Source organism: Miscanthus floridulus, chromosome 4 (assembly GCF_019320115.1).
Source record: "Miscanthus floridulus cultivar M001 chromosome 4, ASM1932011v1, whole genome shotgun sequence".
Taxonomy (NCBI): domain Eukaryota; kingdom Viridiplantae; phylum Streptophyta; class Magnoliopsida; order Poales; family Poaceae; genus Miscanthus; species Miscanthus floridulus.
Window position 1 is genome coordinate 101260915 of NC_089583.1, and position 27886 is coordinate 101288800.

At 42.3% G+C, this 27886-nt stretch overlaps 2 protein-coding genes across 2 annotated transcripts; one reads left to right on the plus strand and one right to left on the minus strand.

Moving 5' to 3' along the window:
* The first annotated feature begins 19420 nt into the window (after positions 1–19420).
* Positions 19421–20816, plus strand: LOC136552337 (thioredoxin-like protein CDSP32, chloroplastic). The gene has a single exon (XM_066543876.1). The coding sequence runs from the start codon at positions 19446–19448 to the stop codon at positions 20481–20483; it is 1038 nt and encodes a 345-aa protein (XP_066399973.1). The 5' UTR covers positions 19421–19445; the 3' UTR covers positions 20484–20816.
* A 613-nt stretch (positions 20817–21429) lies between these two features.
* LOC136552338 (DNA-directed RNA polymerase III subunit rpc8-like) lies at positions 21430–26317 on the minus strand. Its single transcript, XM_066543877.1, has 7 exons — positions 25866–26317; positions 25617–25712; positions 24618–24705; positions 23952–24015; positions 23232–23301; positions 23034–23123; positions 21430–21878 (listed from the first exon to the last, which is right to left on the minus strand). The coding sequence occupies exons 1-7, from the start codon at positions 25974–25976 to the stop codon at positions 21789–21791; spliced, it is 609 nt and encodes a 202-aa protein (XP_066399974.1). The 5' UTR covers positions 25977–26317; the 3' UTR covers positions 21430–21788.
* Between the last annotated feature and the right edge of the window lie 1569 nt (positions 26318–27886).

The following is a 27886-nucleotide window of genomic DNA, read 5'->3' on the forward strand; positions in this document are numbered from 1 at the left end:
GGGTACAAACATATAGAAAACGGTTTTTACTCGAATTACTCCACAAATGATAATTTAGAGAGTACTCCTTCCGTCCCAAAATAAGTGTCATTCTTATTTCACGCGAAGTAAAATGCTTTGAAGTTGAACCGACTATGTACAAGAAATCATTAATATTTATGATGTATAATAAGTATTATTAGATTAATTATTCAAAATATTTTTATAATAAATTTATTTGGAGATACAAATTAAATGATATTTTATTTTGAAACAGGGAGAGTAAATTTTAGAAAAACACTTGTAGATGCTTGAAAGCATCTAGGCCCTTAGTTGGGTTTTGGTGATTAATGACAATATATGATTACTGTGACTAACGTGTATTTTGCAGAGACAATTAAGTTAGGTCACGATAATGGCAATTGATTAGGCAATCATGGTTGTCATGCCCCTACGATGGAAATTGTTTCGGTTTTCAAAGGATGGACGACAAGGTTAAGGATGGACTAGTTTTAAGTGTCGTTTGGTGTTGAAGAGACACTTAGAGTAGTTTAGGACTTTGTTTTTCCTTTGGCCATACTATTAAGAGGGGTTTGGACGGGTAGCTTGACATAGGTGAGCCTAGTGGGTTAGGTGTGGTGCACATTTATCAAATCTAGTACTAGGTAGCTCCTAAGTAGCCCTTAGATCAATTGGAGCGAACTTCATTTATATATGATTGCGAGTTGGAAGTGAATGGAGGGTTAAATGTTGATCGGGCGCTGGTTCCGGTGTGACCGGACGCTGGCACAGAGTCCGGTCAGTTCATTTGATTAAGGAGAAGTCATCTAGATGCGACCGAATGCTGAGTGAAATATGATCGGACGCTGGGTGCTAGAGTCCGATCAACTCTAGTAAGGTCCTAGAAAAGGAGAATCCTGATCGAACACATCCGGTCAGTGCTGATCGGACGCTGGTCAGGTTTCGGCTATTGACCGGATGCTGAGCAGCAAAGTGATCGGATGCTGGGTTCCAGAGTCCGGTCAACATCAGTAAGGTTCCAGAGGATAGTTTTTGTGATCGAACACATCCGGTCAGTGCTGACCAGACGCTGATCAGTGTCCGGTTACAACTTAACTGCTTAGTGGCGGAGAGAACTGACCGAAGCATCCGGTCACCTTGATCGGAGCGTCCGGTCACCCCGCGGTAGCATATAACGGTTCGTTTTGAATGAGGGGTTATAAATACTTCCTCTATTCACTTAAGGGATCACTTTTGCTCATTTCAACAGCTGAGAAACACCCTTGAGAGTGCCAAGAAGAGTAAGGTCCTAGTGAGGTGATTGAGATTTGAGAATCCAAGAGAGAGGCATCATAGTGAAAGCAAGAGTAGCAAAGTGTGCATCCACCCTTCTCATTAGGCTTGTCGTGGTCAAGTGAGAGTTCGTGCTTGTTACTCTTGGTGATCGCTATCACCTAGACAGCTTGGTGGTAATTAGGAGCTTGGTGATCATTTAGCCGAGCTTGTGGATGATCCAACTCAAGTTGTGAGCGGTTGTGAGTGATTCACCGCGATGAAGTGTCGAAGAATCAACCCATAGAGAGCACTTGATCCGTGCGCAGATCAAGGGGGAGCTACACCCTTGCGTGGGTGCTCCAACGAGGACTAGTGGGGAGTGGTGACTCTCCGATACCTCAGCAAAACATCACAGCATTCCTTCTTCTCTCTTTACTTTGAGTAATTTAATTCTTGTCTTTACATTCATAGAATTGCCATGTTAGAGCAGGATTGAAACTTAGGTTGCAAAACTTTTATGTGGTAGAATATTAGAAACACTTTCTAGATACAAGGGGTGAAGTGGGCTAAGTATAGGGTTTAATTATTACAAAGAATTTTAGAATTAGCCCAATTCACCCCCTCCCCCTCTTGGGCATCTTGATCCTTTCAATTGGTATCAGAGCCTCGTGCTCTCGTATTTAGGCTTAACCGCCTAGAGAAAGATGTCTCACAGGGATAGTCCTTCTCCTATCTTTGAGGGAGATGATTTTCCATATTAGAAAATCCGCATGGAGGCGTATTTAGAAGCTCTAGATGTTGGAATACTTAGAGCCGCCTCACAAGGATTCCCAAAACCTTGGTATCCCATGCACCTTCAAGGCGATGAAGTGAACTATAAAAATGAAATGCAAAGGCTAGAAACACTATCTTTAGATGCCTTTGCAAAGATGTGTTTAACCAGGTGAGGAACCACAAGGACGCCCATGCACTATGGTCGGACATTTGTGCGCTCCATGAGGGAACTAAGAGCGAGCGTGAGGAACGCTATCATCTCGTAATGAAAAAGCTTAATTCTTTTGAGATGCTTCCTAAAGAGAGTGCTAATGAAATGTACTCATGCTTGAATATTCTTGTAGAGAAAGTCAATGGGCTTAGACTCACTCAAATGCAACCATCCAATGTTGTAAGAAAAATCTTGAGTGTCCTCCCCATTGATAAATTTGGGTATATTGTGATCGTATTTCATCAAGGTGATCTTTCCACCACTACACCGACTCAAATCTTGGGAAAGATCAATGCTCATGAGATGTACATGCACATCACACCACAAGATGACTCATCCTCTACCAAGAAGAAAGACAAAGACTTAGCATTCAAGGCTAGCCAAGAGAAGGGCAAAGGAAGAATTGAGTATGAGAGCTCAAGTGATGATGAAGTTGATGATGCAAGTCTTGCTTTCATGGTGAGAAAAACTGCCAAGATGCTAAAGAAGCTCAACAAGAATGGCGTCAAGTTTGATAGCAAGAAAAAGAAGTTCTTCACTAGCACAAGAAGGAAGCCAATCTCTAAGATGGATTGCTATAATTGTGGAGAACTTGGTCATCTAGCTCATCAATGTACCAAGCCCAAGAAAGACAAGTACAAGAAAAAGTATAAGGGCAAGAAAGATGACTCAAGTGATGAAGATAATGATGAGAAGAAGAAAAACAAGCCATACAAGAAGGATGGCAAGAAGAAGGACTTCTATAAGAAGAAGAAAAATGGGAAGGCATACATCATCAGTGATTGGCTCACGGACATTGATTCATCTAGTTGCTCATCTGATGATGATAGTGACAACGAGAAGGTGGTCGTCATTGTGATTGACTCTTCATCATCTTCACCGACACCACCGCCATCATCCTCTATACACCTATGCCTTATGGCCAAGGGTGAACGAAAGGTATCAAATGATGATGATAGTAGTGGTGATGATCATGCTAACAATGATGATAGTGATAGTGATAGTGATGATGATGAATTTGAATCACCTTCATATGATGATCTTGTTAAATTTATAAATCAATACACTAAGATCATTAGAAAGACTAGAGCTAAGAATGATAAGCTAGAAGCTAAGAATGATTCTCTTTTAGCTAAATGTGATATAGCGGAAAAGGCTAGTGTTGAGCTTAGAGAAGCAAATGATGCTATGTCATCCAAACTCAAGGAGCTCAAATCTTCTAAGAAAGAGCTTAAAGAAAAACATGATAAACTTGAGAGGATACATAATGAGCTCATCACTAGTCATAATATGCTAAAAGAAGAATATACAACTCTCAAGATCAATCATGATAATCTTGTTATTGCTCAAGAAGTTTTATCCAATGAGCCACATGATGCTACTAACAATATTGTCAAGATTGATGTAGCTATATCATGTGATTATTTAATTGTTGAGAGCATTGAGGAAGGATCTAGTGGCAAAGGCAATCAAGTGGTTGAAACTGACAACTATGATGAGTATGTCAAGCTCAAGCATGATAATGAAAAGCTCAAGAAAGATCTTGAAGAGCTCAAAACCACCAACACTCTAGTGTTAGAAACTCTTGATCATGATGGTGATTTGATTCTTGAGAATGAGAAGCTCAAAGAAGAGAACAAGAGACTTAAGGAAGAGAAAAATGATGATGCACTCAAAGAAGAGAACAAGAAGCTCAAGTTGAAAAAAGAACATCGCAAGATTGGATTGAGCAAGTTCACAAGAGGCGAGTATCTTCAAAGTGAGTTGCTAATGAACACCATCATGAAGATGGATAAAAGTGGCATTGGGTACTTGGTAAACCAAGAGAAGAAGGCTCAAGCTCAACAACAACAATACAAGTCAAAGTCAAAGCCAAAGAGGTATTTTGAGTGTGGACAAGAAGGTCACTTTGCCCATGAGTGTCAAACTCCACCACCACAACCCTTGCCCAAGCATGCTAGACCCTTTGCTTTCAATGCTCATTACATGCTTAGAAAGGACCCTAGTGGAAAGATGAAAGTTATGTTCTTAAGACCTCCCAACAAGAATAGGCCTAAGAAAATTTGGGTTGCAAAGTCATTTGTTGAGAAAGTCAAGGGCCCTCAACAAGTTTGGGTTCCTAAAGCTTGATCTCTTATGTATAGGTGAACTACAAGACCGGTGGAAGTCATTGGGTAATTGATAGTGGTTGCACACAACATATGACCGATGATCCTTATATGTTCACCTCCCTAGATGAAGAAGTAGATGGACAAGAAAGAATCACATTTGGAGATAATTCAAAGGGCAAAGTTAAAGGATTGGGCAAATGGCAATATCAAATGACCATTCAATCTCAAATGTGCTATATGTTGCTTCATTGAGTTTCAACTTGCTATCCATTGGACAATTGTGTGGTCTTGGCTTTCAATGCCTATTCACCGAGAAGGAAGTGGTTGTATCTAAGAAGGATGATGATCAAGTGATATTTAAGGAATTTAGATACAATAACCTATATCTAGTGGATTTTACCTCTGAAGATGCTAATTTAAAGACATACCTATTCACCAAAACATCACTTAGGTGGCTATGGCATAGAAGACTTTCTCATGTTGGAATGAGTTCACTCAAGAAGCTAATGAAGAATGAATTGGTAAGAGGGTTGAAGGATGTGAAGTTTGAGAAGGATAAGCTTTGTAGTGCATGTCAAGCCAGCAAACAAGTTGTAAACACTCATCCTACAAAAGCTTTCATATCAACCATAAGAGTGCTAGAGCTCCTTCACATAGACTTATTTGGACCAATAACATACAAGAGTTTGAGAGGAAATCTTTATTGTCTTGTGATTGTTGATGACTACTCTAGATACAAATGGGTATTCTTCCTTCATGACAAATCTGAAGTGGCATCATGTTTTAAAAAGTTTGCCAAGAGAGCACAAAATAAGTTTGAAGTAAAGCTCAAGAAGATTAGAAGTGACAATGGTAAAGAGTTCGACAACACAAACATTGAAGCCTATTATGATGAAGTTGGAATCAAGCATGAAGTCTCCGCAACCTACACTCCTCAACAAAATGATGTAGTTGAGAGAAAGAACCGGACACTAATCACACTTGCAAGAACAATGCTAGATGAGTACAACACACCCGAAGCTCTATGGGTGAAAGCTATCAATACCGCATGCTATGCATCCAACCGCCTATTCCTTCAAAAGTTTTTTGGCAAGACACCTTATGAGTTGCTCAATGGAAAGAAGTTGGACGTCTCCTTCTTTAGGGTGTTTGGTTGCAAATGCTACATCTACAAGAAGCAACAACATCTAGGGAAGTTTCAAAGATGTTATGATATTAGTTTTCTTATTGGTTACTCATCAAAGTCCAAAGCATATAGAGCATTTAATCATACCACCGGCTTGGTTGAAGAAACATATGATATGGAATTTAATAAATCTAACAGCTTCCAAGGAGCACATAAGAATCTTAATGATGTAGATGATGAACCATTGAGGGAGACCATGAAGAATATTCCGATTGAAGACATCAAGCCACAAGATGATGAAGATGATGTACAGGTGATTAGTCCACCTTCTTCATCAAATTTGCCACAAGATGGTGATAAAGATAGGAGAGTAGAAAATGAAAATATTCATGTCTCCCATGATCAAATGGTGGCACAAGCAGATGTTGATGCTCCACAGCCTCCCCCTCAAGTGGTTGATAGAAGAAACTTATCTCTACTACAAGCTCATCCACAAGATCTCATCATAGGGAGTCCATCGAAGGGTGTATGACTCGCTCTCAAAAGCTTGTTTTATTTACTGAACATCACTCTTTTGTCTCATGCTTTAAGCCTACTAAGGTAGAAGAAACTCTTCAAGATCTGGATTGGATAAACACCATGCACGAAGAGTTGAACAACTTCGGCTGCAATGAAGTTTGGACTCTTAAAGAGTGACCACAAGGTGCAAGAGTCATTGGAATAAAGTGGGTGTTCCGCAACAAGCAAGATGATCAAGGTGTAGTTGTGATGAATAAGACAAGACTAGTTACAAAGGGGTTCTCTTAAGTTAAAGGGTTGGATTTAGGAGAGACCTTTGCACCGGTTACAAGACTTGAAGTCATTCATATCCTCCTTGCATATGCATCACATCATGAAATGAAACTATATCAAATAGATGTGACAAGTGCATTTTTAAATAGCTTTATTAATGAACTAGTCTATATTGATCAACCTCCTGGGTTTGAAGACCCTAGATATCCTAATCATGTGTATAGGTTGTCCAAGGCGCTATATGGGCTTAAGCAAGCCCCAAGAGCTTGGTATGAGCATCTTTAGGATTTTCTCATTGAGAAGGGATTCATCATTAGGAAGATCGACATCACACTATTCACCAAGAAGCTTGATGGATATATCTTCATTTGTCAAGTATATGTTGATGATATCATATTTGGCTCATCAAATGAAGATTCTTGCAAAGAGTTTTGTGAATTGATGTCGAAGGAGTTCGAGATATCAATGATTGGAGAGCTTACATTCTTTCTTGATTTTCAAGTCAAGCAAATGAGAGGAAATTTTCATCTCTCAAGAAAAGTACACCAAGGATCTTCTCAAGAGGTTCAATATGGATGAATGTAAGCCAATCAAGACACCTATACCATCTAATGGACATCTCGACCTAGATGAGGGAGGTAAAATGGTTGATCAAACTCTCTACCGCTCTATGATTGGTAGCTTGTTATATTTAACCGCATTTAAGCCCGACATCATGTTTAGTGTGTGTATGTGGGCTAGATTTCAAGCTAATCCTAAGGAAGCTCATTTGATTGCCGTTAAAAGAATCCTTAGGTATCTTAAGCACACACCAAGCATTAGCCTTTGGTATACCAAAGGAGCTATATTTGAGTTAGTTGGCTATTTTGATTCGGATTATGTCGGTTGCAAAGTTGATAGAAAAAACACATCCGAAGGGTGCCATTTGCTTGGTGGCAGGGAGAACTGACCAGAGCGTCCAGTCACCTTGACTGGAGCGTCCGGTCACCCCACAGTGGCACATAATGGTTCATTTTGAATGAGAGGTTATAAATACTTCCTCTATTCACTCAAGGGGTCACTTTTGCTTATGTCAACAGCTGAGAAACACCCTTGAGAGTGCTAAGAAGAGCAATGTCCTAGTGAGGTGATTGAGATTTAAGAATCCAAGAGAGAGGCCTCATTAGTGAAAACAAGAGTAGCAAAGTGTGCACCCACCCTTCTCATTAGGCTTATCGTGATCAATTGACAGTTCGTGCTTGTTACTCTTGGTGATCGCCATCACCTAGATGGTTTGGTGGTGATTGGAAGCTTGGTGATCATCCAGCGGAGCTTGTGGATGACCTAACTCAAGTTGTGAGTGATTGTGGGTGATTCACCATGACGGAGTATCGAAGAATCAACCCATAGAGAGCACTTGATCCTTGCATGGATCAAGGGGGAGCTATGCCCTTGCGCGGGTGCTCCAACGAGGACTAGTAGGGAGTGGCCACTCTTTGATACCTTAGCAAAACATCGCTGTGTTCCTCCTTCTCTCTTTACTTTGAGCAATTCAATTCTTGTCTTTACATTCATAGAATTTCCATGCTAGTGTCGACACTGAATTTTTGTCCTGTGCCGAGGACACACGCAGCAAGCTAGAAGGGTCTGCTCGATGGAGCTATAGATCCGCCTAGCTTCAGCATAGGGATGGTCGATCATGCACACTCCTCTTGAGACGTGCTAGTCAATTTGACCCTGTAATTGACAAGGAGAGAAAGCTTATCAATAATTAAGGGCAGAACTTGCCGGTGTTGCCAGACAGTCCTGAATGTGCGGCTGTGAGAGCTGATATGAAAGGAGATCGACTAAATAGTCGATTCCAGCATATTCATGAGAATAAATCGGTTAAAGCTCATTAGGTTGTATAAGAAGAATCTATTATCATTCAAGATAAATGTTGTTATTTGAGCAGATATTAATCAATGGCATTAAAATGTCAACAATGATTAGTTTATGCTGAGCCATTGATTACAAGCAACCGAACCCCTTTTTATATAAAGAAACAATTCAACACCATTTAACCGTTTAATAAAGATAAATCTAATGAACATGTTAGATCTCATCTATTGCTATGACTAGTGGGGCATGAGGCAGAATCATACAAGCTGTAGAAATAACAATAGACTCGATGACCCTAACTCATTACTAATATCAGTGGGGCATGAGGCAAAATCATGCAGGCCGTAATACAAATAAGATCATGGGGCTAACATATCTTTCAATATATCTTTACTTCAACAGTCTCATAATGTGAACTGTTCATGAAAGCACTCAATATCGATTAAAACAGCCGATTCAGGCATAGCGCACAGTTAAAGTCATGCCTTATCTAGAATAGTCCTACCGAATAATGATCCCCACTCCACAGTGCTAATAGTGGGGTGTGAGGCAGAATCACATAGGCCATGATAACGGGCCGTGGAACGGTTTTTGCTAGCCAATAAATCTACTCAAGACGCAACATGCTTTAACCACACGCTATGCATGATCAAGATTGATGTAAAACAATCGATAAAACATAACTCATTGTTTAATGTACAGATTAGATCAGGTTTAGATTAACAAATGATGGGCTAAATAGGATATAGGGCTAATCTAGATCAATCCCAATCGGGCAAAGTGATATTGCTGTAATTTAAATAAATAATGAAAGCAATAAGCAATATCAGTAACTTAATGAATCTACCAAAGACTGTCGTTCTAAGGTAGAGCCGATAACTTGACCTTGATCTAGTTCATGTAGTGGGGGTCGACCGGATCGATGCAGTCATACTTGAACTAGGCAAGAATCGATAACTAACTTATACTAGAGTCGCAGTGGAGGTCGACCGGATCGATGTAGCCATACAAACAGAGGTATAAGCCATGACGGTACTTACAACAAGCAGTGGAGGTCGATCGGATCGATGCAGTCGTACTTACTGAAGAACTCATCGAGATCTACTCTACTCCTACTCCTAAGGGGTGGCCAGGGCTAAAAAAGTAAATGACTTCTATATTGGATTGATTGTTGTCCTTTATAATAGCCGGGGTTTGGTATTTATACCCAAAGTCTAAACATGAATCCTACTCGAGCACGGTTCGTTACAATTTTTTGGCATAAAAGAAAACACTCCTAATTTAAGATAACTTGGACCCTAATCTTTCTCGTTTTGTAGAGTCTATCATATTTTGTCCTAGCGCCGATAGTAGCCTTTGTCATTATCTACCAGCGCTGCCTGAAGAAAGCTGATTCCGGTGCTGCATTCGAATCAGCTAATTCTAATTTGCACGCAATTGCTTCCTTGATGACAGGATCTTAGGAGCTTTTAAGTCTCTGCGAGACTCCTTCTAAATTTTGGTGTAAATCCATATCCTCCAATTTTGGGATAAAAGTAATTTTATTCTAAAATTATTATGTTTGTATCCCTAATTCGTCCACAGTCACGGGCAGAGAATCTTGATCTGGGGTCTATTGTTTGTTGCCGTCCGCAGCTCTTGAGCCTATGCCTCAAAACTTTTACAAGAGCGTCATTGCTTCATGGGCACATGGATTCATCTTTTTGGGCCGGCTATAAAATGTTTATCTGACCCTGGTGAGAGCAACTCAACAATCCAGCCATGTTTTTCTTCCATCTGCTCCCTCGAGTGCTTCTAGCTCCACCGGACCCTCCATGGTCCATTCTTTTACTATGAAGATCTTGAGTGGTTAGAAGAATCCTTGTGCATAGGGTGATTGTGTCGCTCATTCTAGCGCCTTGTCAAGTAAGAGGATTAGTTACTGTGGCTAGAAGAAGTCTTGTGATATCACCTGTGTCTTCTCACCATGCTCGTAGAGTTGTTCTAGTGTTTGCGAGGGCTAAAATATGTGGACACCTTCCCCTTGTTTGTTCCACCAAATGCCCACAGGGAAAGCCACATGCTTCTTTCCCATAGTTTCCCAGCCACCGAGAATTAGCTAGGCATCTGTTGGGTGGCCTTTCCCCTTTTCCTGGCACAGTTCTATCAATGGGCTGATGTGACTCGGTTCATGATGACCTTCGGTCTTGTGGGGATCCAAACTCCCTTCAATCCAAAGAAGTCTTGGTGGGTCGGTCTCTGGTCAATGTAAATTCTTCGTATCCGCCCCACGATATTTTTGTAATTCAGGGAAGTAATAAGTCTGAATTTGTTATTTCTTCGTTATCTATCCCCTAAATTTCTAGAGTGTCGATCTGTTTCTGTTCCTAATTTTAGTTTTACACCCCTGGTGAAGTCTATCTTCTTGCCTTCCCAGGCTATATATACAGGCCATGGCTCTGAATCAAAAAACCACCCGCTTCGTCTCAAACCTCCTACATCCTTAGTATAGTTTTTGCTTTTTTCGTAGGCTTGAGATCATGGAGAACAGCAATAGATCTGCTGAGGAGGCTCTTGATGGATCTGCATCATCGTGCCAGCACATCCATTGTGAAGAGGGTGCACCTCATGATGCTCCTGTCGTTTTAGAGCAGAGGGCTGACTCTACTCAGCCTTTGGGGTCATCCTCCACACCAATTTGTTGATAGCTTCCCCGCTATCTAAGGAGGCCAAGAGATAACAATCACTTGATCGCTTCCATTGACCAGACCGGTGAGAAACTTGCAGACTGCCTCGCTATTGTGGAGTCGGCTCTAGCCATAGTTCAGGGCCAATCACCCCCTGAGGCAAACCTAGTGCGAGAGAGGCTAGCCAAGGTTGAAGCCAGAATCACTGGTAAGACATTTACCATAATTTTTTGTTTCTTCTTAACTTTTGCCTCCAATACCCTGATCACCTCTTCCTTAAATCCTTTAGATCTATCAGCTCAGCTGGAAAACCTCTGTTTAGCTATGGACCATACGGCAGAATTCGTGAATGCCAGGGGCACTGTTCCGATAGTTCGCTTGTATGACATCCCAAACCATGTTAGAGAAGTTGCTCTTCATGGCATTCGTCATGGCGCTGCCATGGCGCTGGCTACTACACAAGTTCACTCCAGCCACAATCTTCGGCTTCTTCCCCGTGGAGCTCCAGCCACCGGATACTCTAGAGATTATGAGTGCCTGGTCGAGGATTTCTCCGACGCCGCCAACTCTGTAGTCCTGACCTCCTAGGCCGATGATATAGTGAACAAAGTGTTTTCTGGTCTATAGCTTGTAATAGTGACATCAAGCAAACAATTCCATCGTCTCCAATGATTTTCCTCTTACTTCATGCACCACTTTGTCCGTGTTTGCCTCACTCCTACGGGTGACACATATTGTATCGGCTTTTACTCTTCTGGGTTTATCTTCGCACTAGAAGCGATACCTTTCTGGTATCGGTTATTAGAACTGATAGCTGAGCAAATTAGCTATCAAGTATTACTTCAAACGTTAGGGTAATATTCCTTTAAATATTCCCCATTCGATTGCTCTGCCGAATCCCTCTTCTCCTCTCAGTGTTTCCAAAAATGTAAATATTACCAGGCACATAACGTTTGATCCGATAAGGTTTCTCCTGATTAGGCAACCATACCGACTATCTCGCTTTTGGCCGTCAAGGGTAATCCATCCCTAGCTTTCTCTGGAGTCTCATTGTCATTGACCGTCATAAGTACATCTTCGAGAGCATCCCTAGATCAGCTGAAGAAGTCAAACGGATCACGGGAGCTGATGCTATTCGGCTTAGAAATTTTGAGAGCGACCCATGACGTTCTAGACTTGAAATCTGCATGTCAACGCGTACCTTGTGTAGAATTGATCATACTCTCCGTTATTTAATTACACTTCTTTTTTGGATAAAGAGCCAATTTGATATAGCCGATCCCATACTTATAATCCAATCAAGTCTGAAAACATAGCTTTTATTAAGAGAACCCTTCGATTTCCTGCCTTCAGTTGCTCAACGCCATATTCCCATCGGCATTAGTGAAGTGGCGCTTCACCTTCCATTAATTGTGGCTGCCTTTTGCGCGTCCTGGGGTGTCCGCCTCTTCGCTTCAAGTCTTTAAATACCAGCCGGTGGCTTCGGCCTCGAACACATCTCCACTCACAACTGTTCCTTTGCTCTTCTTCGCCTACCGAAATCCTATAGCGGTTTTCCTTCTCCCTTTCGTAGATCTAATCATCCCTCATGACCGGCGAAGACAACCAAGGCAAGCGTGTGGCGGAGAAAATCCTAGAGGAGAACATGCTGATGAACCAGCGTCTCCGACGCATGAGGTGAGATTGATATTTTTTGTTTATGATGATGAACAGTTCGGACTTGCCTATAGGTCTATTGTGAATGACAGCCTCCATCCTCTTCCTAGGGCCAGAGGGCCTTCTAACACCACATATTCTGTGCCAGCCTCATCATCGGATTCTTCCGACTCCTACAATGGCGACGACGCTCGGCGCCACCTTCATGAGTGGAGAATGGCTTAGAATGGTTATTCTGAGGTGACTTGGGAAAACGGCCAACTGGAGATTTGCCTTGGGGTCTCTTAGGCTGCCCTTCATGTGGCTAAGGAAGAGGGCAGCGCCGTCCAAGCACGGCTGGCCGAGTATGACATCATGGTGGTGGGTAAGATAAATTCCAAGAACGCCTCATTCTGATTTCCATTATCTTTATCTTGATAATCTTTTCTTCCTATGACTATTAGCCCTAACAGTGTAGTTAGAGTCTCTCCAATTGGCGATGAATGTGGCCATGGACGCCATCAATGCGCGGGGTTCCCCTATCGACGCTCGTCTCCAAGACATCTCGGTCTGTGTTCAGGAAATCACCCTCCATGGCGTTCGTCATGGTGCAGCATTGGCGCTGACCGTGGCACAAGTCTAAACTAGGTATGAGCTCCATGCCATGGAGACTGGTTTTCCAATGGGCGATGGCCCTGAGGGCATGAGGACCTGCTCGAAGAATTCATCATGGTAGCGGAGGCCATAGTAGACATCACATCTGCTCAGGATGTGGTGAACAAGGTCTTTGATTAGTCTATACTTAGGGTAATCTGATGAACAAAGACTCTTGTTCTTTCATATATACGCTTCAGTGCAATGCCCTTATGTATGACTGTTTTTTGCTTTTTGTTTTTGCTCTATAGGTGATACATATCATATCGGCTTTCATTGTCTTTGAAGATTTTTATTTTTTTGAACTAGAGGTGATACCCTCCTGGTACCGGCTATTAGAGCTAAGAACGAATCGGCTATCAAGTGTTGATCAAATGTTAGGATAACACCCCACAGAACTTTTCATATCAAAGGTCAAACGATTAATTAATCCAGGTCAAGCATCCTATTAAGTGAAACAGAACTTCTTTAAGAAATCCATTAACTCTGAATCGTGCTTACAGTTTGACTCAGCATTAACATACGTCGGCCTAAATCCATCTCCAAGACTCAATGCTTATTTTTCCTTTAATCTGACGGCCGGCGTGAAGCCGTGACTTTTCTACTAAAACAAACTCTTAGAGCCGATCGCTTGCATCGGCTGTTGGCTTTTATTGCTGATCTTAATGAAGCCTCCTTCCCATGACTTGCTAGAAAAACATTCAAAGTCTCCTAGTTCCCAAAAGACTAGATCGGCTCTTGCGATGCTCATGGACTCATCAGCATGAACTAGTTCGACATCATCTCCATGCCATTGAATCAAACACTGATGCATGGTCGATGGTATACAGCAGTTCGCATGAATCCAATCGTGATCGAGGAGCAAACTGTATGACCCTTTTTCCATCGATGACGAAGAATGTTGTGAGCAGAGTCTTGCTCCCGATTGTTAGTTCAATGTTTATTGCCCCTAGGTCTTAGACGTATTACCTCTAAAGTCTTTAAGCATCATGTCAGTCTCCATCAGATCTTCTGGTACTTTGCCAAGTTTACAAAAAAGTAGTGTAAGTCATAAGATTGATAAAAGCACCTCCGTTCACCAATATTTTGTTCATCGGCTTTCCATCAATAAAACCTTTCATATATAACGCTTTTAAGTGCCGATGTTTGACTAGGTTGTCAAATATTGCTTGTTGTACAACCGTTAACTTGGCAACTATCTCCCCATACTCTGATTCATTGAAATCCGAATAGACTTCTTGATCTACCAGAGCTCTGAATTCTAATGGCAACAGAAAAGCCATTTGGATATTAGCCAATGGTTGCTTTCTATCGGCTGTCTACTTGGTATGCCATACTTGAGGTTTACCAGATGCCTGAGCCTATTCCATCTCTTTATTCCTTAGACGTCGCACCCTTCTCTTCTGGCTTTTTGTTAAACCTTCTGGACACCATTGGCCCTTCTACCAAACATATTTTCTTTTATTGTCTTTCTCTTCATGATCAGCCCAGTCCTGGTCAACAACTCTTTTTCCAAGCTAATCATAAACACTTTTATTTTTTAAGCGTCGATCCATGTTATTATGTTGATATGCATCTTGAGCATGGATAGACCGACGGCTGGTTTGAGACTACCTATACTCTCGATATTAATTGCTACATTTTGGATAGTCATGTCTGGTAGGCAACTTCAAACCTTCATTCCAGCAATGTCTGAAGAAAGAACAATTCTAATGTAATTCGGCTTGTTTCCTTTCATACCTCTCTTCTTTCAGTTGATGCTGGTACGCTTGATCCTTTAACTAATGCTGATAATCATTTTCTATCTACCGCTGCCACTTATTCAACAGAATCAGAGACAACCCGCGGCTTTGTCATCTCTGCTTTTGATGTCTCCCCCTGCTCATATCGGCTCTTTTGCTCGGCACGATGTCTTCTAATCTCTCTGTACTTGTCAGCCGATATTTACATCTTGGGATCGACTGTTCCAGCTTCTTTTGATTTGGTTGATGTTAGGACCTTAGGTTTTCCTTTGAATAGCCCATCATCAACCATGTTTAGATCTCCTAGGAAAGGATTATCGTCAACTTTTATTTTCTGAGGCGTATCAAATTTGAGCCTCCCCTGCTGAATAGCCCTCTATATATGCTGCCGAAAAATTCTGCATTCGTTGGTGGAATGAGAAGTAGTATTATGGAACTTGTAGAATTTCTTATTCTTTATTGATCAGGGGGCAACATGACATGACCATCGGGCAACATGATCTGCCCTTTCTCAAATAAGAAATCAAAGAGCTTGTCTGATTTGGTGACATCAAAGTCATAGCTCTCTTTAACTCCTCTTCTCCAAGGATTTGGCACCATTATTGTCTTCTTGCCCTAATTCTATTCAGCTGCAGCAACCTCTTCTTCTTCATCTTCATAGCCGTCATCGACTGAGTATGGATCATAAGCTTCGGCTACTGTGGTGCTCTTCTAGAACCGAGTATCTCTGCGCATACTCTAGAATTGGCTATTGAGCGCTACTACTCGTTGAGTCAATTGACCCAAATTGTCAAATTCTTATCCCAGTAGCTTTTCTTTCTACATCGACAGCATTCCTTGAACAGCTAAAATAGCTAGTTGATCATCGGCCAAGTTTAAGAAGAAGCACAAGTTTTTAGTTTCTCGGAACCTCTGAAGAAATTCAGTGTCTGATTCATTAGTCTTCTGTCTTATAGTTGTCAGATCGGTAATCTTCTTTTCTCTAGTCCCAGTGTAAAAATATGTATGAAATTTCTTCTCTAGGTTAGCCTAATTGGCAATAGAATCGACTGGCAATGATGAAAACTAAGTGAAGGCTGGCCCTGATAAGGACAAGGAGAAGAAACAAACTTGATGGGCATCCTCAACTGATGCTTCACCTAATTATGTAAGATACCGACTAACATGTTCTATCATGCTTGTACTGTCTTGGCCAGTAAACTTAGCAAACTCTAGGAGCCTGTAATTTATGGGAAGAACGATCAAATCATACCATTATGGATATGGGCGTTTGTACAAAAAGGTCAACCCTTTTGGCTTCAGACTAAACTGATTCTTCATCATCTCGGTCACCCTCAGCAGTAATTTATCAGCTTGCGGATTTGGATTTCTTTACACCTGCTGACCCATCTGTGGATTGAAATCCCGTGTGCCTTGGTATCCTAGATTTGGCATCATGTGAAGGGTGTTATAATCCGTGCCATAGTGATACCCTTGTGGAATCTCGATCTGTTGGGTCCTTTGCTAGCTTGCTGCTTGAAGTCTCTGATTATAGACATAAGTATCTATATCCCTATGGATCCTTTGAATTAATGGTGTTATTTTTTGAGCCGATGACGGTATGTGGCCTGATGTGCCAAAATTGATCACTTGGTTCTGACTTTGCCCTGCTGGCTGTTGCACATGTTGCACTGACGATCCAGGATTGTACTATATCTGATTCGTAGTAGTTCCTTGAGCCTGTTCAGATGAACCCTGAACTATCTGGACATCACCATTACTAGCTGGTGCCGCTTCTTGATGGCTGGTACCAACTTGATTAGTCTCTTGGGTCAATGGATCTAGAATGTTATAATAAGCTAGTCCGCCTTGACCAACTGGAAATCCATGAATCGCCTCTCTTATGGTGTTGTGGAATATGTCCACGAAAGCTGCGTTATAGCTTGATATGTCATCATGAACACATTTGTCTATAACTTTCTTAAAAAAACACCTATCTTCATCTTCAGTTGTATCTGTCTACCCGTATAACAGAACTCTTAGTAGTGGAAATTTCTGAACAATTGTGTTTTCACGTGTTTTGGTGTAGGACAACAAACATTTATTTTGAAATTCTTTTGTAGCTTTGCTGATGATATCCTTATCCCCATTAGGTAGATCTTCATAATGCAGCATAAGAATGTCGTTGTTGTTGTGAACCGCCATGACGATTGTAGGGTCCCATCGGGCGTGCCAAAAACATGTGTCAACACATAATTTTTGTCCCGTACCGAGGACACACGCAGCAAGTCGGAAGGGTCTGCTCGATAGAGCTATAGATCCGCCTAGCTTCAGCACATGGATGGTCGATCCTGCGTACTCTTCCCGAGACTTGTCAGTCAATTTGACCCTGTAATTAACAAGGAGAGAAAAGTTATCAGTAATTAAGGGTGAAACTTGCCGGTGTTGCCAGACAGTCCCGAATGTGCGGCTCTGAGAGCCGATATGAAATGAGATCGACTAAATAGTCGATTCCAGCATATTCATGAGAATAAATCGGTTAAAGCTCATTGGGTTGTATAAGAAGAATCAGTTATCATTTAAGATAAATATCGTTATTTGAGCAAATATTAATCAATGGCAATAAAATATCAACAATGATTGGTTTATGCTGAGCCAATGATTACAAGCAACCGAACCCTTTTTTATATAAAGAAATAATTCAACACCATTTAACCGTTTAATAAAGATAAATCTAATGAACATGTTAGATCTCATCTATTGCTATAACCAGTGGGACATGAGGCAGAATCATGCAGGCCATAGAAATAATAATAGACTCGACGATCCTAACTCATTACTAATATCAGTGGGGCATGAGACAGAATTATGCAGGCCGTAATACAATAATAAGATTATGGGACTAACATATCTTTCAACCTACCTTTACTTCAACGGTCTCATGATGCGAACTATTTGTGAAAGCACTCGATATCGGCTAAAACAGCCGATTCAGGCATAGCGCACAGTTAAAGTCATGCCTTATCCGGAATAGACCTATCGAATAATGATCCCCACTCCACGGTGCTAATAGTGGGGTGTGAGGTAGAATCACATATGCTGTGATAACGGGCCATAGAACGGTTTTCGCTAGCCAATAAATCTACTCAAGACGCAACATGCTTTAACCGCACGCTATGCACGATCAAGATTGATGTAAAACGGCCGATAAAACATAACTCATCGTTTAATGTATAGATTAGATCAGTTTTAGATTAATAAATGATGGGCTAAACAGGATATAAGGCCGATCTAGATCAATCCCAATCGGGCAGAGTGATATTATTGTAATTTAGATAAATAATGAAAGCAATAAGCAATATCGGTTATTTAATGAATCTACCAAAGACTGTCGTTCTAAGGTAGAGCCGATAACTTGACCTTGATCTAGTTCATGCAGTGGGGGTCGACCGAATCGATGCAGCCATACTTGAACTAGGCAATAATCGATAACTAACTTATACTAGAGTTGCAGTGGAAGTCGATCAGATCGATGCAGCCATACGAACAGAGGTATAAGCCATGACGGTACTTACAACAAGCAGTGGAGGTCGACCGGTTCAATGCAGCCGTACTTGCTGAAGAACTCGTCGAGATCTACTCTACTCCTACTCCTAAGAGATGGCCAGAGCCGAAAAAGTAAATGACTTGTATATTGGATTGATTATTGTCTTTTACAATAGCCGGGGTTTGGTATTTATACTCGGAGTCTAAACATAAATTCTACTCGACCACGATTCGTTATAAATTTCTGGCATAAAAGAAAACATTCATAATTTAAGATAACTTGGACCCTAATCTTTCACCTTTTGTAGAGTCCATCATGTTTTATCCTGACGCCGATCATAGCCTTTTATCATTATCTGTCAGCGCTGCCTGAAGAAAGCCGATTCCGATGCTGCATTCGAATCAGCTAATTCCGATCTGCACGTAATTGCTTCTTTGATGACATGATCTTAGAAGCTTTTAAGTCTCTGTGAGATTCCTTCTAAATTTTGGTGTAAACAGCTGGAGTAGGGTTAAAACTTAGGTTGCAAAACTTTTGTGCGGTAGAACATTAGAAACACTTTCTAGACGCAAGGGGTGAAGTGCACTAAATATATGGTTTAATTATTGCATAGAATTTTAGAATTAACCAAATTCACTCCTCTCTTGTATCTCGATGCTTTCCATGCTTTAATTAATTGTAGAAGTTGATGGAGTGTGTGTTTTCTACTGACAGGACACACGTCATGCATTCAATTCAAATACGAGTGTACACATAGGCGAGATCATGTCCGTCATGCTTTTGAAAAAAATAGTCATGTGGAGTAATTTTATCAGTTCTTAGGTTTTCAAAAGGACGAAGTACTTGTTGATTTTTTTTATAACAATGTTTAGCTAGGTAGCAATCCGGACCATTAATTTCAAGTGTCTTATTTGGTGACCAGGATTGCCTGCCACACCGATGATGGGCTCGTAAAGTAGCCACTTGAATTTGTCGGCGCCAAATCACCCAAGCAGAAGCCAACAAAAGTGCAAAGATCAAATAATCAGGACCCAGATCGAAAAGTCTAGGACGGAAGAAATAGCAACCACAAGCAAGTGGCCACCTTTGGGTGGATGTTGGATGAAATAGCAGCCACAGGCAAGTGGCGGCTACCTGTGTGGTTGTGTCATCCGATTTCTGGCCCATCCCATCTTCCACCTCCCTTCTCTAGTTCTCTGTTCCTCAGCAGCAAGTTCAGCACACCAGCGATGGCCTCCACCGCCACCTTCCCGTCCACCCTCGCCACCAGGTCCGCGGCAACCGCTAGCCTGCGCAGCGCCGTGCCGACCGGCGCCAAGATCGTCAGGTTCTTGCCCGCCCAGATCAGCCGCACGGGGCGGGCGGCTGTGCTGCCCACGCCGAGGGCGGCGGTCTCGGGCGCCGAGAAGGCGCAGCCGGCGCCGTCGAGCAAGCACGAGCGCGTGGTCAGGGTGCACAGCACCCAGGAGTTCGACGACGCGCTCAAGGCCGCCAAGAACCGGCTGGTGGTGGTAGAGTTCGCGGCGAGCGACAGCGAGAGCAGCAGCCAGATCTACCCGACCATGGTGCAGCTCAGCCGCACCTGCGGCGACGTCGACTTCCTGCTCGTCCTGGGCGACGAGTCGGAGGCCACCAAGGAGCTGTTCCGCCGGGAGGGCATCACGCAGGTGCCCCACTTCAACTTCTACAAGGGCGCCGAGAAGGTGCACGAGGAGGAGGCCATCGGCCCCGAGCGGCTCGCCGGCGACGTCCTCTACTACGGCGACAGCCACTCGGCGGTGGTGCAGCTGCACTCGCGGGAGGACGTGGAGGCGCTCATCAACCAACACCGCGGCGACAAGGGCAAGCTCGTCGTGCTGGACGTCGGCCTCAAGCACTGCGGACCCTGCGTCAAGGTGTACCCCACCGTGCTGAAGCTGTCGCGGTCCATGGTCGACAACACCGTCTTCGCGCGCATGAACGGCGACGAGAACGACAGCTGCATGGAGTTCCTCAGGGACATGAAAATCGTCGAGGTGCCCACTTTCGTCTTCATCAGGGACGGCCAGATCGTCGGCCGCTACGTCGGCTCCGGCAAGGGGGAGCTCATCGGTGAGATCCTCAGATACAACGGCGTCAGGGTCACCTACTGAAGAGTCAGAGCAAGCGCCAAGCAGCAATATTTCACACACATATGAACTGAGAACAGCATGCAAATTGAAGATACAAAATTTTAAATTAGTGCCTCCCGGTTGAAGATGGCGGTGTCCAAGGACGTCACAGCCGAGGCGTTGTTGTTGAAACCCCCTCCCCCAACAGAAACTTGTCTCACCCGCATAGGGTGATCCTTCGTCGTCGGTGCTTAGGTTTCTTTGGTTATTGTCATTGTGTGGGTTCGTGGTGTTCTAGTCTTCTTCTGTATCCATACAATACATGCCCGACAAAGCTCTTGTCGGTAGCTCTTTGAATTAATGTTTCTTTGGTTATTGTCGTTGTGTGGGTTTGTGGTGTTGTAGTCTTCTTTATCAATACATGGTTTATTGTGTTGTAGTCTTCTTCTTTGTCCATACATGCCTGGCAAAGCTCTTGTCGGTAGCTCTTCAAATTAAAAAAAAAATACTGCAACATCCATCCATGATTCGTCGATCTTTAGACTATTTGTTGTTTACCATTGCCATCTTGCCCGTTAATCGCTACTATTTTCAATAGTAATAGCACAATTCTAGAGTGCTAGCAGCTGCGACTTTGCTACTTTCATCTTGTGTGTTGATCTATCAGCTTGATTGTCCAACTATCTTGCAAAGTAGCAAATTTACATTCTACTACAGTCGAGAAAAAACCGTATTTTTGTATTTCACACATGGACGATTCTTTCGATGATTGAACTCCAGGAAATGGTATAGCCACAGATTTTGTTTCAACTTTGCCAATTTCCATACCACGAAATATCTACGGTGGAATCCACATCCAACAAAAGAACCGCTCAACAAGAGACCAGGTTCACCAAACATTTGTCAACCCAGCTAGGTGGTCTGAAAATATCGCAAACATGCATTTTTTTCAGCCGCCAAGCTGCAAAAGACAATAAAGTGTGCCAACCATGTGACTGGAAAAATATCAAGTCCGGCTTGGGGAGTTGCACCGTGTCCACCACTTTTACACTTCACAGGAAAATTATACATCAGATATCGGTTTCACCACTCCAAGATCTTTTACCCAGCTGTTAGCTGGGGAGTAACACCAAGCACTGGTTAGAAGTGAACTTCTATGGTGTCGGCCTGCTGAATGCTCTTACAGGGAGAGATCTCTGTGCTATCAGATTATATAGTGACAGATATTCAGAAAATTTCAGGGGATTACATACATACATAATTTCTCCTAGGAATCTGACCTACACTACACATGCTACCAGGCTGGTTTTGTAAACTACACGAAGTGCGCCCTAGAGCAACACAATGCTATTGCTCTTGCTCTGCCGCCTCCTCCCCCTCCTCTTCATCAGCTGCCCACCAAGCAAGAAGACCAAGGCCATCTCCTTTAATACTTCCCTGCAGAGACATTACCACACTTACTCACCAAAACATGAACTGACAAAATTCAGTATATTAGTATAATATAATCCTCTCAAGAGGCATGCAAAGATGTTATGTTTGACAGAATAAGGGAATCAGAGCATAATACGATCCAGATTATGGGATTCGTCTATTTATGTAGTTTATCAATGCAAGGAATTGTGTGTTCCGCGTTCTAGATTTGACACCATGCATGATGCATGGAATGCATAGCAAATAACATTACTTTTGTGCATAGACTATGCAAGGAATCGTGTATAAAGTGTGCTAGATTTGACACTGCATAATGACATGGCACGGTGGCAGGTTTGACATGGCAATGACAAGTTGCAATGCAGACACAAGTAAAGCAATGTGCACCCAAAAAATACCAGCTAGCTTCACATGACCTCGCAACTTTTGCCTTGCCATCTATCACAAGCTTCACATGACGTCTCCACTTCCCACATGTAAACACAGTCATGCACTGACAACTTGGAATTAACGTTTCTCGTACACTGAACGACACTAGACACGTTAATGAAACTAAGGCCCAATGTCTTCGCTTCAACATAGGTCTATAACATATCAAGCCACCAAATTGGATACCACATCACAACAAAATAACTGGCTCAGCTTATAAGATATAAAATGAATAAATGTCATGTAAGCAAAACAATGGTTTACAATTTGTAGATCCAACACGGAAGTCATTTGCCAAAGCATGATATTAATCAGAAATCACCATACATGAATATAAACAGAGTCAGGCTGCATATGCACAACAATATGCATACAGGGAAGTGCTTACACAAAAAGCATGAAAAGACAACATTCAGCATATTAAGAGAATAATTCTCTCGAAAGGCATATGCAAAGAGGTTATATTTGACAGAATAAGGGAATCAAAGAAGCAAAGTCCATATTATGGGATTAGAAATGTTTTTGTGTTATCCAACTATCCAAGGCCCACATGGGCTTCACTCCGAAATTATAAAATATCAACTATCAAGCCACCAAATTGGATGAGACATGTCAGAATAAAATAACTGGCACAGCTTATAAGATACAACAAAAAAACTTATGCAAGTACAACTTGAAGCAATGCTCAAGAAACTACCATACAGAATGAGGATAGATGTAGATGCTTACAACAATCTGCATTGGAGCAAATGGTGGGTCATCCTCCTTTTGGTCAATTGGGATAGGTGGGTATTTTGTGCTAGAAACCAAGAACCTTATCTGTACAATGTTTGGATTGGTCACGAGTTTGGTCGGGGCAGCAACCATAGGAAGTAGTCATTGTTTTGCAATAAACAAAAACTAAACTAAAGCACACATTTGATGTACCTCGTCATCTAGATCTAGATAAAGCTCATCACCATCTTCAGTCTTCAGCATCCACCTACCATCTGGTCCCCTGGAAATTCAATGAACAGTGAACACAGATGAGAACTAAAGAAAAATACACTGAACTTTATGCAGAAAATACTTTCTTCAGAAACAGAGGAAAAGATCAGTGTTTCATCAATGCAATAAGTTAAACTAAGGTTCTTTTAACTGCATTGAAAGTGCTACCTACATGCTGGAGAGAGCAATCTTTTTCCGTAATTTTTTTCCCAAGTCAAATTTCATTTTAGTTTCTCACAGGCTATGTAATGGTTTTACAGTCCCATAACAATTAGTCGAATGGAGTACACTATACACTGACATGATAACTAACATAATTTAGGTCATACTACAGATGTAAAAGGATGAGTGGTTGAAATGCTACTTCAAGACAAACAAAAAAAGGGGGCAGACCCAGTGCCGGAGGCTCCCACATGAGTGGGGTCTGGGGAAGGGATAAACCGAGACAAGCCTTTCCCCCGCAAAATCTACGGAGAGGCTGCTTCGAACCCACGACCTGGTGACTCAGTGAGACAGCTCTCACCACTGCACCAGGCCTGCCCTTCAAGACAAACCAAAACTAAATTGTACAATATAACTCCAGAAGCACATATCAACTTTAAATAATACTAGTGATTTATATACTGCCACAATAAATTAGCAAAACAGGTGGTGCACAACCTTACTGTGCCAAACTGCATCAAGTGTCCAGGTATGGAAATGTCACTGAAGAAATCAAGTGAAACTGCAAAAGAACCAGGTCTATTAGCTAAAAGCAATGTAGTTACGACGATAAAGGGCAGACCCAGTGCCGGAGGCTCCCACATGAGTGGGGTCTGGGGAAGAGATAAACCGAGACAAGCCTTTCCCCCGCAAAATTTGCGGAGAGGCTGCTTCGAACCCACGACCTGGTGACTTAGTGAGACAGCTCTCACCACTACACCAGGCCTGCCCTTCTAATGTAGTTACGACGATATCATACGTATTTGATGTTTCATTTAATTCTCAGAACAGGAATGGAGCATTTAAATTTTGTAGCAACCATTTCAACCAGGTAATGCACCATGCTTGTAAAAATGAAATTAATATTTCCAATAAAACATTTAGTTTGGAAGTGTTAGGCTAATAGGCTTAAAATTTATTCATGCATGGCACAGATTAGACATGAGCAAACCATTTGGACCTTTTGTTTAAAAGTTAGGGCATACAATTTTGAAAGTATGAACAAAATGCAAAGTAAAGTTATTATAGAAAGCTAAAATACAGCACCAGAAAGGACCATGGACAGTTCACATGAGGGCAGGAATCAAGAGGTTTCTACTGAAGCAGTTCTCCAAATGAACTCACCCTGCAACCCCTTATCATCATATCCAATAATCCTCCCAACAAGAACCTCCCCATTAAAAGGCTTGAACATCAGCAAACGAAATGAAACCTATCCAAAACAGGAACAAGGAAATCCTGAGCATAATTTGCAAAGTGTAGGAAGCCCCAGAATTGAAATAAATAACTTTGCAGAGATCAGATATATTATAATAATACAAATATACAATACTGGAAGAAAGGGTATCACTGTTAAAAAGGTGTGTAATTCTAGTTAGAAAGGGTTCTTCGTGTATCATAACTTTTTTTTTCTACAACGGGAAACCCAAATTTCATTACCATTCAGCAAAGAAATTACAATAACCATGTATCGTAACTTGTTATACTGAAATCAAGTCATTACTAGGTAGCAACACTCTAGATTACAAATTCATGTCAACAAACTAATTAGCATTGTTTTTTTTGACAAATGGAAGAACTGGATCTTAGCATCATAACTAAAAATAATCAATTAGAAAATACAGCCTGGGAACCATCACGGTTTTTGAACTAAATTGCTAAGTGCCTCAGTGGCAAGGCCATTGGAAAGAGAAAAATGCTGGGAAAATATGCATATTTTGCCTTTCAAGTGATGGGCAAGTAGCTATCATACTCATACATGAAGAGAAGAAAAAACAACAATAGGATAAATCAAAAAAGCTAATATTTCCGCTCTAGCACAGCAACCAAATGCTAAGCACTACTAGAAACAGTTTTAAGTAATTAGTGAGCACCAATTAGAAGGAAACTGGACAAAAGATAAATATTAACTGAGATTTCACATCTTGCTTGCAATTTATCACAAATTAAAGAGTGTGAAAAAGGCAACATAGCAGCACCCATGTCGCATGATTTGGAAGGTCACGTTTTATGGGAATCACAATACTTCCACAAACTTACCTTCAATAAAACATTTAATGCAAGCATATTACTATACCAAGAATATAATATAACATAATAAGAGATACACAAGGCATGCTTTACTTTATAGGTCGAGCAGCCCTCTCCTGGATGGATGGCACCACCTTCAATGGATCTGATATCATAGACAGACACGCACAGCCCAAGGTTTGCGATTACCTGCATCGTACGCGAAACGCAAACAGATACACACATTTAGGAACCACCAAGATGTTGTGAGCAAATGGGTTTAGTCCGAGTATTGCTGCACTCCGAGCAAAAATTCCAAACAATGCTAATGCCACGGCTAAACGGAACCGACATCCGCGTTACCTTGTCCAAGAAGAGCCTCTCGAGCTCGGTCTTGATGGCGTCGGGGAGGGGGCGGCTCAGCAGGTGCGGCGGCATCGGTAGGTCGTGCTCGATCTGGCTCAGCGTGAACATCCTTCCCGCCTTCCCACCTGCCTAGAACAACAGGCCACCGAGGAGCCTAATCGAGGAGGGAGGCGCCGTGCTTGGATGCGCCGAATTGATTGCTGGAGCCTGCAGGCGGCGCCGGTGCGCCCCTGTCCCGTTGGGTGTGGCTCCCAGCGAGGACCGACGGGAGCGAACGCAGGGCTGCCTGAGCCTCGGTGAGGAAGCGAGCCGGTGATGATGGGGAGCGAACGCAAGGCTGCCTGCGCCTAGGTGAGGAAGCGAGCCGGCGACGACGGGAAGGAAGCGACGGCGACGGCGACGGCGAAGGAGGCGCCGCGAGGTATAGGGTTTTTACCTGACCAGCTCGATAGGTTAGAAATGGGCCCTGTACTTGTTCGGGCCACCATCCAGGGATCCAGAAGGACGAAATATTTTTGTGTTTGGGTGGCCCAATTGGCCCGCGAGCAAATCTGGGTCGAGCCTGAGCTAGCTCTAACCTCGAGCCCAACAACTCATTAAGTAGAGGCATCTTTGTTCCTTTTTTTTTCTGCTCAAAATAAATCTTTGTTTTTTTTGGAGAATCTGTTCTTTTTTTTGGTGGGACTCACCGGCGGCATATTTGGCCACACTAGTCGAAGTTGCACTTGAAAGTCTTGTTTTGACAGGTTCAAGCAAACACAACGTCATGCAAATTCTTACAGCTGCAAAAAGTTCTTGCGTGTAGCTAAACACAAAAATGATATTACTTTGCACATTATAGATTTGCCATGAGAAGGTGCAGATACCCATCGGGGCTGCTGTTCGCTGGGCTGTGCACTTGAGCTGCCCCTTCCTCCCAAAGGAAGCCTTAGAGCTGCAAGCGGAGGCGAGTAAGCATGTGATGTTTATCTATCTTTGTATCGGTCCAATTAAAATAGTCATGAAGCATAGCATAGTTACAAGGAAAAAACATATACATGACATGCATATGCAACTACAATATATTGAGAAAAAAGCTTAAGACAACTACAGTATTGAGGAAAAGGTGACCTTAAACATTTAATGCAGCAACAATGATAGATCTTAGCGAAAGGGTTTGTCGACCAGTAGTTATAAGAGCCTCAGTAGTATCTCAAGTCCTGAGTTCAACTTCTCGTGGGAGCAAATTTTCTAGGATTTTAACGGTGTCGTGCTTTTAGTGGTGGGTGACTTTCTCGTCGAAAGTGGCACTAGTTCTGATATCTCGTGCTCATTTGGGATTTCCTTTTCCGTTTCTGGATTTTCCTTTTCCTTTTCGATATCCTAGCTAGTTATACCTTTGCCGCCAGCTCGTCCTCCTATAAGATGTTTTGGTTTGAGAATCATTGTAGGACGAAGGAAGTGATTGTTAACTTTGGTGGTAGGTAATATGAACACCGATTGTTAGAAGTGATCAAGGATCGTGTTTACGTTGGTTTTTTATGGATACGAGAGGAGCGCGGGGTAGTTTGGGGAGTAAAAAGAAAGTGAGATGAAAGAATTTCTTCGCTCTTTAATATTAGGTATAGATATAGATAGATTAGATACTCTCGCTTTTTCTAGAGGTATTATTTTTACTATATATGTAGACATGGTGTATATTTAAAAACTATATATCTAAAAAAGTCAAAAACTTTTATAATTTGGAACGGAGGGTAGAGGAGAAATGGATCAGAGACGTGTTGAACAATTAATGAACCGTCACGAGTCGGGACCTGTGCGCCCCTACCCTAGTAAATGGCGGCGCGCCGACACCAGCCGCCCGCTGTCCCACCACAAGTACAATTCGATTAGAAGACGGTGCGACGAAGGACTAGAAGAAAGGTGCTCGGCGAGTCAAGGTTCTTTAGCCGCTTCTCCACACCTGCCACCTTCTTCGCCGAGGTTCTTCTCTCTCTACTTGCTTCATCTGATCAATCAGTCGTAGCTAAATGGATGAA

Excerpts from the sequence above, each read along its gene's own strand:
- LOC136552337 (XM_066543876.1), top strand. The coding sequence starts at position 19,446 with ATGTTGGATGAAATAGCAGCCACAGGCAAGTGGCGGCTACCTGTGTGG.
- LOC136552338 (XM_066543877.1), bottom strand. The coding sequence starts at position 25,976 with ATGTTCACGCTGAGCCAGATCGAGCACGACCTACCGATGCCGCCGCAC. Across the intron at positions 25,713-25,865 it reads AGAGGCTCTTCTTGGACAAG|GTAATCGCAAACCTTGGGCT; the intron begins GTAACGCGGATG and ends CGTACGATGCAG. Across the intron at positions 23,302-23,951 it reads ATGCAGTTTGGCACAGTAAG|GGGACCAGATGGTAGGTGGA; the intron begins GTTGTGCACCAC and ends TTGAATTTCCAG.